Source organism: Anthonomus grandis, chromosome 1, assembly GCF_022605725.1.
Source record: "Anthonomus grandis grandis chromosome 1, icAntGran1.3, whole genome shotgun sequence".
In the NCBI taxonomy this organism is placed as follows: domain Eukaryota; kingdom Metazoa; phylum Arthropoda; class Insecta; order Coleoptera; family Curculionidae; genus Anthonomus; species Anthonomus grandis.
Genome location: NC_065546.1, coordinates 18,928,625 through 18,946,977, shown reverse-complemented (window position 1 = coordinate 18,946,977; position 18,353 = coordinate 18,928,625). Strand labels below are relative to the sequence as shown.

General features: G+C 30.3%; 1 protein-coding gene across 8 annotated transcripts in view; it reads right to left on the bottom strand.

Moving 5' to 3' along the window:
- Nucleotides 1-1,654: 1,654 nt before the first annotated feature.
- LOC126741731 (protein pangolin, isoforms A/H/I/S) overlaps nt 1,655-18,353 on the bottom strand; it is a 359,880-nt gene continuing 343,181 nt past the window's right edge. For 5 of the 8 annotated variants that reach the window (XM_050448294.1, XM_050448279.1, XM_050448291.1 and 2 more), the window contains exons 7-10: nt 16,659-16,839; nt 15,814-15,979; nt 14,020-14,089; nt 1,655-8,870 (exon numbers count right to left, since the gene is read on the bottom strand). In XM_050448294.1, the coding sequence (XP_050304251.1) occupies nt 8,384-8,870; nt 14,020-14,089; nt 15,814-15,979; nt 16,659-16,839 (904 nt within the window). In that variant the 3' untranslated portion in view covers nt 1,655-8,383. Of the gene's footprint in view, nt 8,871-12,255; nt 12,375-14,019; nt 14,090-14,919; nt 15,074-15,813; nt 15,980-16,658; nt 16,840-18,353 lie in introns of all 8 variants that reach the window. The other 3 variants (XM_050448298.1, XM_050448297.1, XM_050448284.1) reach the window with 3 other exon arrangements.

Here is an 18,353-nt window from a genome sequence, read left to right as displayed (position 1 = left end):
AAAGCAATTGTTTTGCATGCAATTATTACTTATGAAAAAGTACACGATTTAAGGCAACATTCCTAACAAATACCACGCAAATACGTGAGGATATTCTTTCTATGAGTTCTTTACAGAATTCATGAAACTATTTTTATAAAAAACAGAAAAACGGTAATAACTTTTAAACCATCAACAATCGAATAATAGTATATGCGGTTTTTTCGATTGCTACTGACCTCCTCTATCGCCTCCTTTCGTTTGGACGTCTACTTTTGGGACACCCTGTATAAGTATATTATTAGATTTTTTTTTCAAATGAATATTAAAAGAAGTACAATTGTGCGTTGCGTGCGTTATTTATCTGTTTTGTCGATGGTTGTGGGTACTTTAATTTATGTATCGGTTCTTTTAAAGTCGAGATGCATACCTATTTGCAAGCAAATTAACATTATAAATTTAGTAATTGACATTTTGATTTCTTTTTCTATAATGAGTTACTTATTAGAATTCTATATTGGGTATTACGTCACTTATAGCAAAAATCAATTTAGAAATTTTTATCTCACACGCTCAACAATTGAAAAGAAGAAGAAAATAGACTTATTCACGTATTTAAAAGAAATATGAACTTAAATCTGTAACGATACCGTTCGATATACTTAATTTAATTTAAGTTGAATAAGTTTTAAATACAATAATTTACTTGAGGTATAATAGATTTTTTATATACCTAGGAGCTGAGGTTCAATCTATTAATCTCTGAGCTCGTTTCTTCTTTTCAATATCCTACTTGTTATGAATATTACAATTAAAAAACGATAAAAAACAACAAGAAGACCTACTTTTTTTAAAAATACCTAATTTGAACCAACGTTTCGGTAGTTATATCTACCGTTATCAAGGTAATTAAAGTAAAATTAAATTAAATTAAAAATAAAATATACTTATCTTTCAAATTTTCAGCAATGTAGTCTCATCAAAATTTCTTCCTAATTCGAAAATACTTTATATACTTTTTTATATGATTTGACGGTTTATTAATAGTTTGACAAACTATTTTGAAAGATAACAAAAATTTCAAAGGTTGCTTTTTTAAAATTAAAGGGGTGTGATCTTAATGTAAATTAATCATAGAAAATACATGAATATCAAATATTTTAAATCATTAATTAATTTTGAGAATACCCTGATCTACTTCTCTCTTTAGCAAAGGAATCCATGTATTATGAAAATCTACTAACTACCGAGAACTACCGAAACGTTGGTTCAAATTAGGTATTTTTAAAAAAAGTAGGTCTTCTTGTTGTTTTTTAATTGTAATATTCATAACAAAGTTAGGTAGGATATTGAAAAGAAGAAACGAGCTCAGAGATTAATAGATTGAACATCAGCTCCTAGGTATATGTGGTATATGTGTGATAAGTGACGTAATACCCAATATAATAAGTAACTCATTATAAATTCGTCACAACAATACAGATTTTTCTTTTTCTTTGGCGAATAAATGTTTTTTGAATTTGAACTAGAACAAAAATCAGGCCTCCTAGAAAAAAGAATTCGACATTTGAGTGTATACTGACGGCTCCAAGACTAGCGAAGGCTGGAGCCAAAAAAACAGAGGAACTAAATAATATGTGGGATTGTCGCTAAAACAAATAAAACCATATATATATATTTTTTAATTTTTTTATATTGAATGAATCCTAACCTATTTTACGGTGTTACGAACAGATTTCTACTTACAAGATCATATTCAACACCTAAATATTAAATTCTAATTTCCATATTTATACACGTAATTATATATTTTTTATTAATTAACTCTATATCGAGCTTTTCTTCACTTTTCAATACATTATATTTATACTCATTAGCAAAGGGAGTATTTTTATAAAATAGCCCCCCATAGCATTTTTAATCAAAATATATTCACAGTAATCGCTACGAAACACAGCTGCCTAACATGCAAAACACCATTTCTAAAAAATACAGTTAAGCAAAAAAATTGAACTCTCTCTGCTTTAAATTATTCGAAAATGTCGATATTTAAACCATGAAGTTTAGGCTCAAGCAATTCTTTTAGAAATGTCGTTTTGATTAACTAATTTTCTCCTTTATTCTGTATAACTCAAAACATTGCAGCGCCCACAACTTAATAAAAAAAAAACATTAATTGCACTGTTCCAATCAAAAATAAAATCTAAAAAACATTTTAAAAACTAGGCAGTCATGATAATAACGTGGGAAAAATAATAGAAAATATTTTTCGATTCTCGTGGGGGAGGGGGGTAGAGGAAACATTCATTTATGGCACAATAATCTCTATAAAGGGGTGGGTGAAGTGTCACAAGAATCTAAATAACATTTTTGTTTCGTAAATTAAACTTATTTGCACCCTAAGGTATAGTTCGTTCAGGGTTTACATATTTTTGACAAAATTTATACAGCTAAGTTGTGATGGAACTAAAAAATTGTATAAACTTTCCTTCAGTAAATATCGAGGAATCGTTAGTTTCCAACAATAGTAAATGCAAAAATCAACCTGAGGAAACCAAAAAAATAATAATAGATATTAGTAAATAGTATATAAAATATCACATGTATTTCATTTTTTATTTAGGACAAAAAATTATTAAATAATTATAGTAGCTTCGTATTAATTCCTAAAAAGTCAATTGGGTGAGACCTGTTTTGGGAAAATATTTAATTTTTTTAGTATTAAAGTCCTTTAAAATAATGACAAATTTTTGGGACCTGCTACTTTACCAAATAATTAAATAGTAACGATTGTAATGCGTTTTCTTTCTCTAAGAGTGTAATTAATATATTTAAATTACTAGAATGCTACCAAATAAGGGGAAAATGGTGAGAAATTGGAACAAAATGCTCGGCAAGAATGACTTATATTCAGTGATTTTCTTATGGATCTAAATCATTTTACTGAATCTTTAACATACAATCCGTTTTAATAACGAATATCATAGACATAATGAATCATTTTTACGTGGGGCAAAATCCGCGCAAAATTTTGCACACGTATTTTAGAATTTTAATTGCTATTAAAAATTGGATATCAATTTAATAAAATAAGACCTCTAGACATAATCTTAAAAAAATGATAACAGAAAAGATCTTAATTATATATGATAGGGTTAATCCATAAGAGAAGTAGGTATTAAATTTAGTCAGCCAATGAGGTTTGCCATTAGGAATTCTAGATAGATTTTCTTTTTTCTTAGGGAGGTCTCTATGTGTAATAAACTTCTTGGAATTGGCTTTTAAGCGACGTTATGTCTTTGAGTTATTGAGAGTATCGCCTGTTGACCAAGAATATGATGCCACTCAACTGCAAAATTGAGTTTTCTAATAGATTTAATCTCCAATAAAATGGCTAATGAACAAAACTAATACAAGAGAAGTAAGAAATTATCTAAACATGATTCCTTAGCTAATATCTCGTTAGATGCTCTTTACAATCCATCCAAATCACGGTTCAGAAGCGAAAAAGTCAAGCACCACAAATTGGAAACATTTTCAAGAACTCCTGTTAGAGAAAAAACACTCCCCAATATGACCAAGAAACTCAAGAAAACGACAAAATAATCTAGAAAAAAAAATTGAACACGGAAAAACGTGCTTCAAGAAATTGGATAAAATCGAATGAGACGTGAAAAAAATAAAGAAACAACAAAAGACTAATCCGACCAGAAGAAAAATCGCATATTATAATTGCTCAGAAGAACGTCGTGATAAGATAATAGTGAATTTTTGGGAATTTATATGTTTATTTTAGGTAACTTTGACATTATGAAATAGTTATAATTATTGTCCACAGTTTTACTTAGATGTCTGGCTCAATCTACTTTATAAAAATTCCTTTAATAATCAAAAACTCTCAAGAGTCAAAGAAATGTTTATAGTGTTAATTAATTTTACCCAGTTTAATTGAAAGTCAAGGGTAATGTTTTTTCGAAATTTGTACTTAAATAGCAAAATTTTGAAAAATATGCCCTAGAACTTTCTATTTTATCTTATTAAACGAAAAAAAAACAAAACATAAAAGCACAATTTAATTATTTTGTTTTTTTATTTTTCTTGTCATTTTCCAAAATACTCTAATATTCCGTAAATGTGAATTAATAGATTACATATGTATATGTATGGTGGATAATCTGTATTTTCCCAAAACATGTAATTTTGTATCTAAAATATAATAAAAAAACTATAATAAAATTAAAACATCTGTCCGCAATAAAGCTCCGTATTGCAATTTGTTCCCAAATTAAAAAAAAATCAATATTACAGAACCGTTCTTTTGCACCTAATTACTAACAAATAAAATTTTGCTAATGACAAAATAAAAACTATTTTACAAAAAAAGTCGTTATATACCGCTATGCTTATCGTTACTATTATTTAACATTTCTTAACTATTTACAATTGGATTTTTTTACATTACGAGGATTTATTATTTTTAACAATTTACAAGTGGGTGATGACAGAGGTCAATATTATGCACATAGTTTACAGAGATTTAATAAAGTACATGCAAAATATATTTTTGTGAAGAAAATATAAAAAAAAATTAAAATAAATTACTATATTTATAAGTTTGGCAACATTTCTATATTTATCAGAAGCAGTCACGTGAAACTACATATTTGTGAAATAACAACTGCTCCATGTCATGTGGCACATTATATTTGACAGATCTGACGTGTCCGCGCGTTGGGGATAAAATAAATTAATTTTTTAATTTGGTATCACAATCTCAAGAAATTTCCAAAAAAATTATTCAATAGAACTTAAACTTGTAGTTTTTAAAAGAATTATAGCAAAAGTTTGCCTATGATGAAGAACACAAAAAATTTGAAAAAAACAGTTATATATCTATATTTTTATTATCAATAAAAGCTCACTATTGCTTAGAAACTAAGGCTTAAGTTTTGCTTTTTGCTTTAATTTACCACAATTTGTTCTTTGACTACTTCAAAACATTTTTAGGTTATACACGGAAAAATGTAAACATAATGTTTACATGGAAAAATCTAAAATAACGTTTTTTTGCATATTTTTTAAATTAACTGTTTTATCATTATTGTTATGTGAAACACTCAATTTAATCTATGAATTGATGTTCTTTCATTCTTATGATGATTAAAAATAAATTATGGAAACATTACATTACATTACATTAATCAATATAATAAATTTAGTTACGGAAATCTGAATGATTGGAAAGGAAAGATATTCTTAATATCTATAAATACATGTTATCCAAAGAAAATACTGCAATAGCTTATGCTGCAACAGAAGAAAATTTCGATAACCATTCTGCAAAAATATATTTAAAAAATTATTTGTTTTTAAACAATTTTTGCCTTAAGAACGTTTTTTTTTTAACAAAATGTTTCTTTATACTAAAAATCTTCAGTTTTTATGTTATTAAGTTCTATAAAATTGTTGATTTATTTACTATAAGCAAAAAATTGTGGATTCGAAAAACAAAACCCAAGAATTTTGGTCCGTACCAAAAGCTCTTTTACAATAAATAAAAAATAATAAACAGACGAAAATTTGTTCTGATACGCGCTAAAATGTATATCTTATATCATACATAATAGTTAATTTGAACTGTTTAGCATCATATGTAATTAGATATAGCATTAACATATATAAAGAAATTTATGTCTTCTGAAATTTTAGACGAGGTTATTAGAAAGACTGTAAACTAGGAAGTTGTAGTCTTAGGGGAAAGTGTTATTGAGGTAATTTTTTTTGGTCAATTATGAATGTATAATCCAATATTTTTAAAAAATCAATGTTATTAGATTTTGTATCGTTATACCATGCCTTTGTCAATTTTAAACAGAAATATACTAAAAATTTTACATTTTCCTTAAAATTTCAAGGACACTAAAAACGTACAGAGAGTCTTACAGTACAGGCAATATACGACTTTTTTGGGATATTACAGACAAAAATATTTGTTAGGCAGAAATTGCATTTATTTATTTTGGTTTGCTGGTCCCATTCGTTATATTTTTCAAAATGAATAATAATAATCTATAGTGAGTTTTAAAATTCAGAAAAAACATTTGAAAATATTCAAATTATTCCCTATTTTGTGTTATAAATATCTTAAGATAATGACTCCTAACATTGTCCTTTAAAATAGCTTTTAAAGAGAGCTGTTGACTAACATAATTTTTATTTTATCCCAAACTAACGAGGTCATCCCAAAAATAAAAAATAAACTTAAGTACTCTAACGTGAAATGAACCCAAGAAAAAAAGAACAGAAACTCCTATAAAAACTATAGAATACAAAAAAAAAACATATAATAATAATTAATAATAAGAGGTGGTTTTGGCAAATGACATTTATGTTACATAGTAAAAAATTCATAATTTTTTAATAAACTTCGGCAGCACTCATTTGTTCTTACATTAACAGCCACGATGCGAACGGCTAGTGAGATCGAACGAAAACGGTCGAGGATCTAGCGAGATTTTGTTTTCACGTGCAAGCGAGAGAGGACATTTTGAAGGTTTGAGGTATATGATATACGCTGTTTTTTTTCTGAAAAGTTCAATATGTTAAAACATTTCATGTTTTATATAGTACTGCTTGTATTTAAAGAAACTTTTTTCGCAAATAAATAATATAAAGCAGAATTATTATTGTTTCGTAGTCTACAAGAGAGTGAATGGAAAAAATTTACTTTCATAATTTTCTGTTTTATTCATAATAAGTAAAATTCTTAGTAATCGCATTAAACAAAAAGAAATAATATTGTGACAATGTCAATATTATATTTGTTAAATTCAAATATAATATGTTTGTCAGCCTTAAAAATTTTTAAGTTTTTTTTACTATATCAAAAACTTTGCATTGTTGTAAAGTTCAAACATTACTTTAAGTGTGGAACTATTGCTACAGAATTGGTGCTATTTATTTTTTCCATAAATCTATATTTATATTATTGTTGATTAAGTTCGACTTAAGTTCCAACAGTATCCTTTTTCCAATTCTAATCAATTTAATGGACTTACTGTATTTTGTATTTATTTATTTGATTAATGAAATTGATGAAAAGTTACCAATTTCTTTGTGCAAACTGGAACTTTCTTTATAATTGTTTCAACACATTTGCCCTTTTTTGTTTTTGGTGATCTTTCTACGTAGTATTATTAACTTCATCCAAAAAACATCAACATTTTAGTTGAAACCAAAATTTGAAGTTTTTTAGGTTAAAAAGTTATTTAATTTTTTAATTCGTAATATTTTACCAATACTAAACCGAAAAAAAATATCCAACTGAGTGAGGCAAAGACAACCACAAAAAGGTAAATCATATATTTAGAGTAGTTTATATCGATTTGTAAACGAAAATGATATATTTCGATCGAGATGCAAGATTGTACATTTTTAAAAATTGAGAAGAATGTACGGTAAAGGTAATGAGGAATAATAAAGCAAAGGTTTTAATAGATGTTTTCGTCTATTTAGTACATTCATTTGAACCTCGCTGCAGCCAATCTATAACCTCCAGAAGGCAAAATATATTAATCATATTTGCATCATTATTTAAAAAAAAAAGTTATTTTCTTATCGGAAAAAACTTGTTTTAGATTAATATGAGTCTCAAGAATATTATTAATAACTTTTGCAGTCAGTCGTTTTAGATTGGCACTTTATTAGTTAATGCATTAATAGAATTATAAATATTAACAATTAAATTTTATTAAATAGCTAGGGATTTACTAAATTACATTTTATTTAATGTCAAAGCCTTCATGGTATTATCCTCAAATATATTTTTTATGTATTTTTAAGAATATTCAGAATCAATTCCTGAGAACAGTTATTTATAAAATCTTTATAGACATTAATTTATTCTAAATATCTATACTTTGTATCTGAGGTAACTTATATCATTTGTGATGTTTATCAGTGTAATTTTATTATTGAAATATTTTAAAATAACTGCCTGAACTTACACACAAAATTAATAATACAATTAAAAAGCAAAGGAAGACTTTCATGTTTTTAGGCTTTAATTTTAATAAAATGTTTGTTTTTAAAATTCTAAAAGCTATAAAAATTAGAAATATTTATTCCAAAATATTTGATTTGATACCTGAGGATATATTAAATTTATAAAATACTATATAAAGCATAAAATCTGGTACAATTATTATATGCCAACATACGAAAATAGCATCATAAAGGCCTCTCGCTTCTGAAACAGCCACAAAACCTTCAAAAAACCTGCTCTCGTTGACTTTTCAACCATCCCCGACCGGGGTTCTGAGACATGCGCGACGCAACCCGAAACGTAATTCACAGCAGGCGGCCCGCGACCCTTATTAGGAGCCCCGAACCCACCACACCGTGGCTACGTAACGCTTATAATCGACCTGGCCGCTTCTTGTTGTTTACTACCATTGTCTTTATTACCGACACACTGCCCAGTCAGCTGATTTACGCTCAGGGGATTGTTTATATCGTGCGGGTTCGTCCCCACCGGGTTCCGATGGGGCGATGGCAGATGCAGCTGCGGCGGCGGCAGCTTCACGTCGAAACTGTCGTGGTGCGGCGTCAGGGGACTCTGAAGCATGTAAGGGCTAGGTGCGCTCACCGATGGACTGGCGACGCTGGTCGAGGGACTGGGTAGTACCATGCCCCCGGGACTAGTGAGGCTGCTGAGACCGCTCAGACCCCCCGGACTCGACATGGACTGATTGAGGCTCTCGTTGTCATCGTCCGGGGGCGTATTTGCGTCTCCCATACTGCCGCAGCTGCCTAGATTGTCATCTGATTGGTTACCGTCGTTGCCGCTGTCGCCTCCTGATTCCATGTAGCGTATACATTTTTTCTTGCGTCTGGAATGAGAAAATTGTCAGCTCGCGCATTTAATTCGGAATAAGAGGTAATGGCTTAAGCTAATATACCTAAAGGTAATCGTAACATGCTTAGCATAGCCATTACCTACGGTTAACATAAAAAAATAACATAATTAACTAGAATGGAAACATAGGAACACGGTAAACAATTTGCGTATTTGCCAAAGAATATTTAGTAAGTAAATTGGGTTTTGTAGAAAAAATGCATATATAGAGTTAAACACTTAATTTTCTAAGCCCCTATACGATTAAACCAAAAAGTTTAGAGCGATGTATTATGAGAACAGTAAAAATTAGCATAGAAGTGGTGTAGCAGATAATTTATTTATGGACTGCAGATAGCTAGTTGCAATTTGCTAATGTTTTCTAGGTTCTTACAAGACGTTATCTTAAACTGTCCTTAATACACTACATTCAACGAGTTCAGAGTTCTAAAGAAATTAGATACTGACAGCAAACACCTCAGAACCCTCACAAACAAGTTTGCTAAAAAGAAGAAGTAATAAATAACATAGATAGCAAGTCATTAGATATCAACAATTTTTAAATAAGAAACTTTTGGAAACTGAGTCTAATAAACTTCATTAACTCACTGGTTCCCAACAAAAGCTTTAAAGCAGAAATTAGTAATTCACCAAAAAAAAGAGAAAAAATTTCAAGAATCTGAAAAACTACTTCAGAGATTTTGAGAGGTGCAACTTAACAAGCATACAATGAATGTTCTATAATATCTGTGATCATTTTAGGCACATTCAGAGAATGATCTGTGTCCGTAATTTGTATATTCTTGGAACATAGTTTTAACTAACAATATGGTCTGTTATAAAATGTGTTCTAAGGCTTAGTAGGTCTTGAACAGTGATTGACAAAATTCTCTATATGAGAAACATTCTAAGTACCAGAGATACAAGAATCAACTTATAGATGAAAAGCATGCATTGTACTCAAAATCACTTTTAAACCCAATTTTTTCCTTCTAGTTTTATTGTGTACATGATAATTAATCTCTTAAGCGTTTTTTTTCCGACTCTGGTTCTTTGTTCACAATATTCATTACATCACATTATTTTTAACCCGCTCCCCCTCCCTTTCTATGAAAACTGCATAATTCTAACAACCTTTATGTATCAGTTAAGTTGATTTGATTGTAATTTTATAAGAATACACTGAAAATATTCCTTGGATTCTACGCTACAAACGTCCATGCTGAAAAAGGTAAAAAAAATATTAATCATATAATAAAAAAAGGTCAGAAAACATGCATTGTCTGTAAAAAAAAGTGGCTTTAACGGCGAGGCAATGGTCCGCATGCTGCTGAACAAAAAAAATCATATAAAATTTGATGAATAACGAAGGTAGAAACAGTTTTTTATTACGGTGCATCGCAATAAAAATCCTATTCTAGCAAGATGATCACTCGAGGGATGTTCCACTTATAACCCAACGGATTTTTAATGAAAAATTCTTATATTAAAAAAATTCTAATAAGAATTTTTGTATATTTTGTTCAAGAATTTTGTTGTCCAATTCTAAATATATCATTAAACCTACTTTCTTCAGCATGAAACAATATTTTAACTTTAATTATAGTAGTTCGTTTTATTAGTTAATGCATTCGAGAGTGAAGGATAGGTCGATATAATTTATTCTGATTTCTCAAAGACATTCGACAAAGTTGGAGGTTCTGACATCTTACAGATGTCTCTTTTTAAATCAATGTTTAATTAATTTTTCAAAAAATGTTCAAGAGATATTTCGAATGAAATGAAATTCCAATATTAAATTTAAGTCGAATTACTACAAGAAAATGTAGATCTTCAAAGATTGAGATTTTAATAGCTACCTTCTTGCATTGCATTTCATAACGGATTTAAAAATCCATTATAGAAAAAAGGATATATGGGATCGTACCCTGCTCACTTTTATGCAGCAAAGCATGGCATATACTAGAAACATTGGATCAGTCATTCAGTCTTCATGTATCTAACGATGTTATTATGTATCTAAGTTGCAGACAATGTGGTATAGTATAACTTAATCTTGGATCACATGGCCTAAGACGGTAGCAATGTTACATAAAAGAAGCTTTGAAAAAACAGTTTGCTCGCAAGAATGAATTCACTAAACACCTTATAAAAGAGAATGCTTTATGATTGAAATTTGAATTATGAAAATTAGTAACCATTATTTATTAAGTAAACCATTAATTATTATTTTATTTCTTACTTCTTTGATCATCGAATGCATGTTTTATTAATTAAATATTTTTTACAATTGTAATATTTTTCTAAATTCTGCTGCTGACAAAGTAAATGTCACATTTTACATATATTGGTAATTAAATAGAAGAGAAGGTCTACCAAAAAATACCTTTTTTACTCTATGACCGAAAAATACGGCCAATATATTTTACTAAATATGTTTTTTGCAGTTTGACTAATTTCTTTAAATAGCTAAATGAAAAAGTACGTGGATTTCCCAGTAATTATATGTATTTTGGTAGTTAGTTAATTGGATTCCACAATCACCTAAAATAATATAATATATAGTTATATTTCTTCCTCTTAGCCATCTTAAAACCGCTGTTTATAAGAGCCACGAGATTTGAAGAAATAATAACAGGTGCCTTAATGCAGAATAGAAAAATTTTCGTAGTTTACTAAAACGTTAGAAATATAAAAAAAAATATATATTACATATAACCTATAGCGGCCTTATTAGAAAGATTCTTGTGACCAAAACAACATTAACAACTTTTACTGGAATCTTCCATAGAATATATTGAAAAGAATGGAGATATACTTGTTTAAAATATAGCAATAAAATATACTTCATTTCATTAGTTTATATTATCCTTATTTTAAATTAAAATTTTAAGAATTGCTTTCGATGTTGATGTATATTATTGAAAAAAAAACTCATCATAAATGTCTCCCTTAAACTGAATTCTTATCTTTGAATCTTTTTGGGGTTTATATATTAAATTATTCTATATATATTTATCGAGACATATCATTTGGAAAGACAATTTTTTACTCATCAAACAACATGAACTTGTTTGAAAACTTTGTAGAGTTTTAACATTTTTATAACACTTTTACAATACTTCTTAAACATCCAACAAGGCTTTAGGTTTAAATGGTTATTTGGCATAAAAATCCAATTTTTTCCAGCCTCTTATCTTCTTGTGGTATATGATAAACGAATTACGTAAGTGGTAAATCCCTCGGATCAAACTTAATAACAAGAAAAAAAATTAACTGGTTAAATAGGCGAGAAAAAACAGAAACGCAAAAAAACAGTTCATCTAAATAAAAAATCTAACATCGAACACCAACACTGCTGTTAGAATAGCTAGACTAACCAACGTTATGCTATAGATTCACGTAGGTGGGTTCTTGGCTGGATTGCGTGGTAGAGACTCCGCCCAAATGCAGAAGTCCACCCTGGATTCCTGCTGGATTGCCCGTGCTGTTTTCCGGACTAAACAACAATTGTTAAAAAGAATGGTACAAGGGGCTCATAATATATAATACAACATTCAAAGATGCATTCAAATTACTGTACTATCGCAATATAATAATCATAATAATAATAATAATTAATTATTAAGCGACACTAATAATAATAACAGTAAATAAACAACAGACACATATAAAAATATACAAAATATATTCTAATATAACATAGATAAAGTGCATGTAACATGAGTAAAAAGGTATCAGAAAATGTGTCTCTCTAACAACAAGATCACGAGCTCGGCCCCCTGCACTGTTATTTTTTAACAATTATTGCTTTTTGGCTACTCAACAGCAGTGATGGTGCACAATATCTAAGTTTTAACGTTTTGGGTACTTTTTCTGTGTGGGAAGACACATTTTCTGATTTTTCTATAACCCCTGTTCCCTTGTGGTGCCTTCCGGATGCATCTCGAAAGAAATTATATGTAATAAAAAGATTAAACGAAAGTCTTTCCACATAGAGAAGAAACACCAATATGTTTTTTTGAACTACGTGAATTTGTACCAATAAGCAATAAATAGAGTGTAACTATATTTGTTTAGTAGTTAGCCAAAAATGAAATGGAACCCATTATTTCAACTTCTTTGCACTAATTCTAAATTTCCGATTTTTTCTGTTTATTATAATTTTAACCGAACTAAAATTATTTAAAGTTATTTTAACTTATTTTTTGCCTCAAAAAGTTTCAGTCAAATTTGTTTGAAATTAAAAGATCCTTTCATATAAATATCTGAGGTCTTAAAGTCTACTTCAGGCAATTTAGAAAATAATAGTAGAAAGTTTCTGTATTGAAAATTATCTTAATTTAGCCAGAAAATCTACAAATTAAGCCAAAATTAATTAAGATGAAATAAAACAAAATTGGAATAAAAAACTAGGTTTTTGTGAAATTGCCAGAATTGCCATGGCACCTTTTTAACAATGGTTGCAATTTTATTTTTCAAAAAATCTCTACTTTTGTGAAAAAACGGTCTTACAGCATCCTCTTGAAACTAGCTGACTGACTTTCAGGCAAAAAAAATCCACTAAAAAATATCGAAGCCGAATTTCAAAAAAAAAAAAAAAATACGTGATACTTTCTTAAAATAGAAAAGGATAACAAATTCCAAAAAATTCGATTTCTACCAAAAGTGAATGATGTTTTAAAGTGGAGTTTTCTTAACCTGATTACTTTTCATATCGATTTTAATTTAAAATGCAGGCAGGTATTGCTTTGCAGCAAAATTTTTATTTTTATTTTCTATATTGTTTAAACCCAGAACATGCATTTGTAGATTATTCCATGATGTAATTAATTTTTTATGCTTATTTGGTACAAATTCATATAATTCCTAAAAAACCAAACAAAAACCGAAATAAAAAACCTTTAAGGGCACAAGGCCCTAGTGGCGAGACTGTGTGTGTCCTAATCTGCATGCATTTTTTTGTGTACAGCATTAAATAAATCACTCTTAAAAAAATCTAAGCTTAAATTTAAGACAAAATCATAAACTGAGATAAAATACATTCCGTTTAGTGCAAAATAAAAATATCTACTAAGCTAATGAAGTGGAAAACTTATGCAAAAAATAATATAAATAAATTAAAAAAATAAAAAACTACAAACCTGCACGGTTTGCACCACTGGCTTTGTTGGTCCAGACCGTATCTTGCTCGGCATTTTTTCATGCTGTTACCTAAATTTTATGGAAAAATTCATCAGTTTTTTTTTGTAATTATAGTTTAAAAACGCTACAAGTCATGCAAGTAATAAAAAATAAATATAGAATTATTTTTTATTATCTAATTAATCTACTATTTTCTAAGTAATCTATAGGCTACACAACAAAAAATAAAAAAGCTTTAACAAGTTAAACCCTTTACCCAATATTTTTGAAATTTATTTGCGAATATATATTTTGAACGGTTTTCCTATTTACATTCTTTCGGTGCGCAACTCGTATAGACATTTTCGTTGTGTATACGAGGTGCCTCTTACTTTAAGTTTAAAAAAAAACCTTATGAGTTGGTATACGCTAAAATAAATTGAACCTGTACATCAGGCCATTTAAAAAAAATTATAATATTCTAAAGCTAAGACTACAATAGTGAGGTGGGCTAAAAAAAGGAACATGCAGGTATATACCGACAAACGTGCATACAACGGCGAGTCCATACATAACGAGATTATGTAAGGATGGGTCTGTATGTAGACCGTTAAATTTTGCAGAATAGGTACATTTTGGCTGGCCAACCGAATTACCCCAAACATGCAATATATATAAAATATAGAGAGAAAAAATAAGGCGCTGCTTGCAACTATACTGTGTACTCCTCATAGTAATATGTTTAACTGGTCAGATTGTTCATTACCTATCACTTAAAATAAAAAAGGAGCATAAGAAAGTGCGAAAGTACTATTCAAATTACCTAAATAAGAAAATAATATGTGACTTTAAATGAATGTTAAGGGAGGTACAAGCAAGCCGCAAACAATTGCCAAATATAAATTTAATAGGGTGGCTACCTCCATCTTGAGGATCTTGCTTACGCTTCCTCTTCTTGCCGCGAGTGGCGTTGGCGCGGGACGACCAATCAGGATAGAGCTGCATGTGCAGCTGACGTTCGCGACGCGCCATCTCATAGTACTTGGCCTGCTCCTCGCGGCCCAGCGCGTGCCACTTAAAGAGAGAAACAGAAACACCTTAATTTTAAGCACTTTCGTTTTTTGTTTGACGTTTTTGACGCTGTCGCGCAAACACCACAATAGTGATAATACGCGTACACGCGCTCATTGTCGGCGGGCACCAAGAAGCCGCAAGCGCAAGATCGCCACATTCTGTCGCTGATGGCTGGCCACGCCGACCCATTCTGCTGCAGCTTATTGATCGTCATAGTCATCATCGCGTATCCACGGCACTTGGCACTTTTTTTTAAAGAGAGTCTCGCTGGCGTATGCACGTCGTCAGAGGGCGCAACGGTACAATGTAACAGCCTGAAGAATCTAGTTACTTTATTCAAACAAGTGAATAAAGCAAGAAGACTTTTGGCCGTCAGTACGCTTGACCAGATACCCATTTTTTTACTTCATAAAAGTTCAATTCGCATGCTAATTGGGTTACTGGTCTGCTTAGGTCTTAACATAGCCCAGTGTTAATCGGTTTGATAGGAGGGATCAATTGTTTGTTAGAGACATAACAACAAATGCAAACTTGTTTGTATGTTAGTTACTTGGACGATCTGTGTGTACGCAGATGCCGAGGTTATTAGATAGTACGTTGTCTCTAGTCAAACTGGATTTATCCCGTACAAGCAGCGACCTCTGCGCACACAAACACCGTCCCACGTGCGCCTATAGATTGAGGTAAAGAAAAGTCTCGCGCGTATTTTGGAAAAAATGAGTAAGGATCAGAATAACTACCTCCCGACTCGATAGGTGCCCTCTCTTTCTTTCGCTTCTTCTTCTTGGTGCCGTAACCGTAATTGTCCCTAGCGCTCCAGCCCGGGTAGAGCTGCATGTGCAGCTGACGCTCGAGCCGGGCCTTTTCGTAATACTTGGCCTGCTCTTCGCGGCTCAGAGAATGCCACTGTGTATATTATTTTATTAACTTTAGCAGTTGCTTTCTCGTTACGGATGTTAACTCTACACTCGCACTTAGGTTACAAACATACAACACAGGCATACTAATCTTAATTGAGATATTTCAGAGACTAGAATCTCATAAGTCGACTGCTAAATGAAACCCTCTGTTGAAAGATCAGAAGACAAAAAGTCTTACATGTTCTTATTCCAAATTTGAGCATACCCTAAAACTCAATACCAACCATGTCTTCTGATAAAATGTTTGAATAGCTCTGTAGAAAACAAACATGCTTTATACTTTCAATCCACGGGCCACAGCTATCTTTCTTCAGAACACGTAGACAGAATCCGAAGTCAAAAAAGGTTCTAATAATAAATAGAGAATTTAAAAATAATATAGAAAAAAATATTCTCTAAAAATAGAAGATGAACATTAGGTGAAAACAGCAGTCAGGATATTCGGAATAAAATATCACAAAATACTTGACGAGTATATTTGAAAGGAAGCATCTATTTCCAAAAAGTTCTCTCTACATTTAACATAGAACCGAAATAAATGAAGGAAACCGTAATAGAACGTAAAGAGGATTATTCCACCAAATATTTAGAACTTTGAAGTGCTTGAAAGATTCTTTCACACATCGAATTAATCATTCCTTCTTTTATATAAAATATAAGCTTACCCGTCTTCCCAAAATCTGGTTAATGGCGGCGCTCTCCTTCAGGGTACACTCGGCTACAACCTTCGCTCTCATTTCTTTCATGTATAACATGAAAGCGTTCAGGGGTTTCTTGATGTGAGGCTTCTTTTTCTCATTGTCTTGGTTGTTTTTCCCATCCACGTTGTTTTTGTGATCTTGGGACCTGCAATAAAAAGAAACAATCAGTATATTGGTTAACTGTGTCAATAATGATATTTAGCGAATACTAATAATATTTAGAGTAGATACATCATACAGGTGGAAACAACTATACATGCAAGGCACAGAGTATAGGATAGATAAAATGCATTAGATATATATATGCATTAGAAATATACAGGGTGTTTCAAATTCGACCCTCAACATGGGGATCTCGGAATCTATAAGAGATACGAAGATAGTTAAATAAGGGCAAAGTTGAGAATTTTTGAGTTGAGCAAAATGCCATTTAAAAATTAAAAATTCTGAATGATTCCGAAATTATGCGAAAAAATACGAAATTTTAAAAAATCGATTTTATTTTTTTCGGGGTTTATTTCTTATCCCATTTCAAAATAATATTTTCACTTTTGCATTGCCACTTTTTTCGTCCTACATGATGGTATATTTAGATTTTTAATACGACGTTTCGTTTTTTGCCAACCATCATCTTTTCTTATAGGCGCCATATTGGATATTTTACAGAAAGGTTTGGCGATAGGTGAATTGTAAATAATGGTCCTGTAAGATGGCCGGCAAGGTCTCCTGATTTGACTGTTTTAGATACATTTTCATGGGGAACAGTAAAGAATTAAGTTTATGCGAGGGAGGAATTTCAAAATATTGAGATGCGTTTAACTATTATTAGGGATTTTAACAGATTAAGTAGAGGAGAAATAAATTGCGCGGTGCTCAAAATTCGCAAGAGAGTGCAATTGTGTCTTGGTACAGAGGGACAACAATTTGAGCACGTAATACAATTTTATTTTAAGATAAATGTTTTTTGCTGTTAAATTTATAATTTTTATTTATTTATTTACCAACGCATGTTAAGCTCAAGATAAAATAAAATTCTTAATAAAGTTTCCCTTGTTTTTTTTTAAGTAAATAATAATTTAGTCTCTTTTGAAATGTTTACAGGTGTTTCAAAAATAATAAGGGTGTAACCCTGAAGTATATAATATGTGCATTACTACGGTATTACATTGCTAGTACTTCTGTCTCTACCTTGTATTGATTACGTGTACATTTATTGACAGTTATAATATACAAATTCTATTCCTTGTCAGTTTATGCACAGCCTATTGCGGCAAATTAGATTTTTTTTTCCCAAAATTTGGGTTTCTACAAAAAATGAATATTACTTGTGACACATCGTTATGAAGGTAATTTTGCAGAGTATAAAAATGCAAAAACCAAATATGGCGCCAATAAGAAAGAACAAAGTTGATGATGGTTGGCAAAAGACGAAACGTCGTATTAAACATCTAAAAACAACGTCATATAGCACGAAAAAAGTGGCAATGCAAAAGTGCAAATTATTTTCAAATCGAATAAGAAATAAACCCATAAAAAAATAAAATCGATTTTTCAAAATTTCGTATTTTTGCGAATATCTTCGAAGCCACTCGGAATTTTAAATTTTTTTAAACGGCATATTGCTAAGCTCAAAAATTCTCAACTTCGCCCTAATTTAAC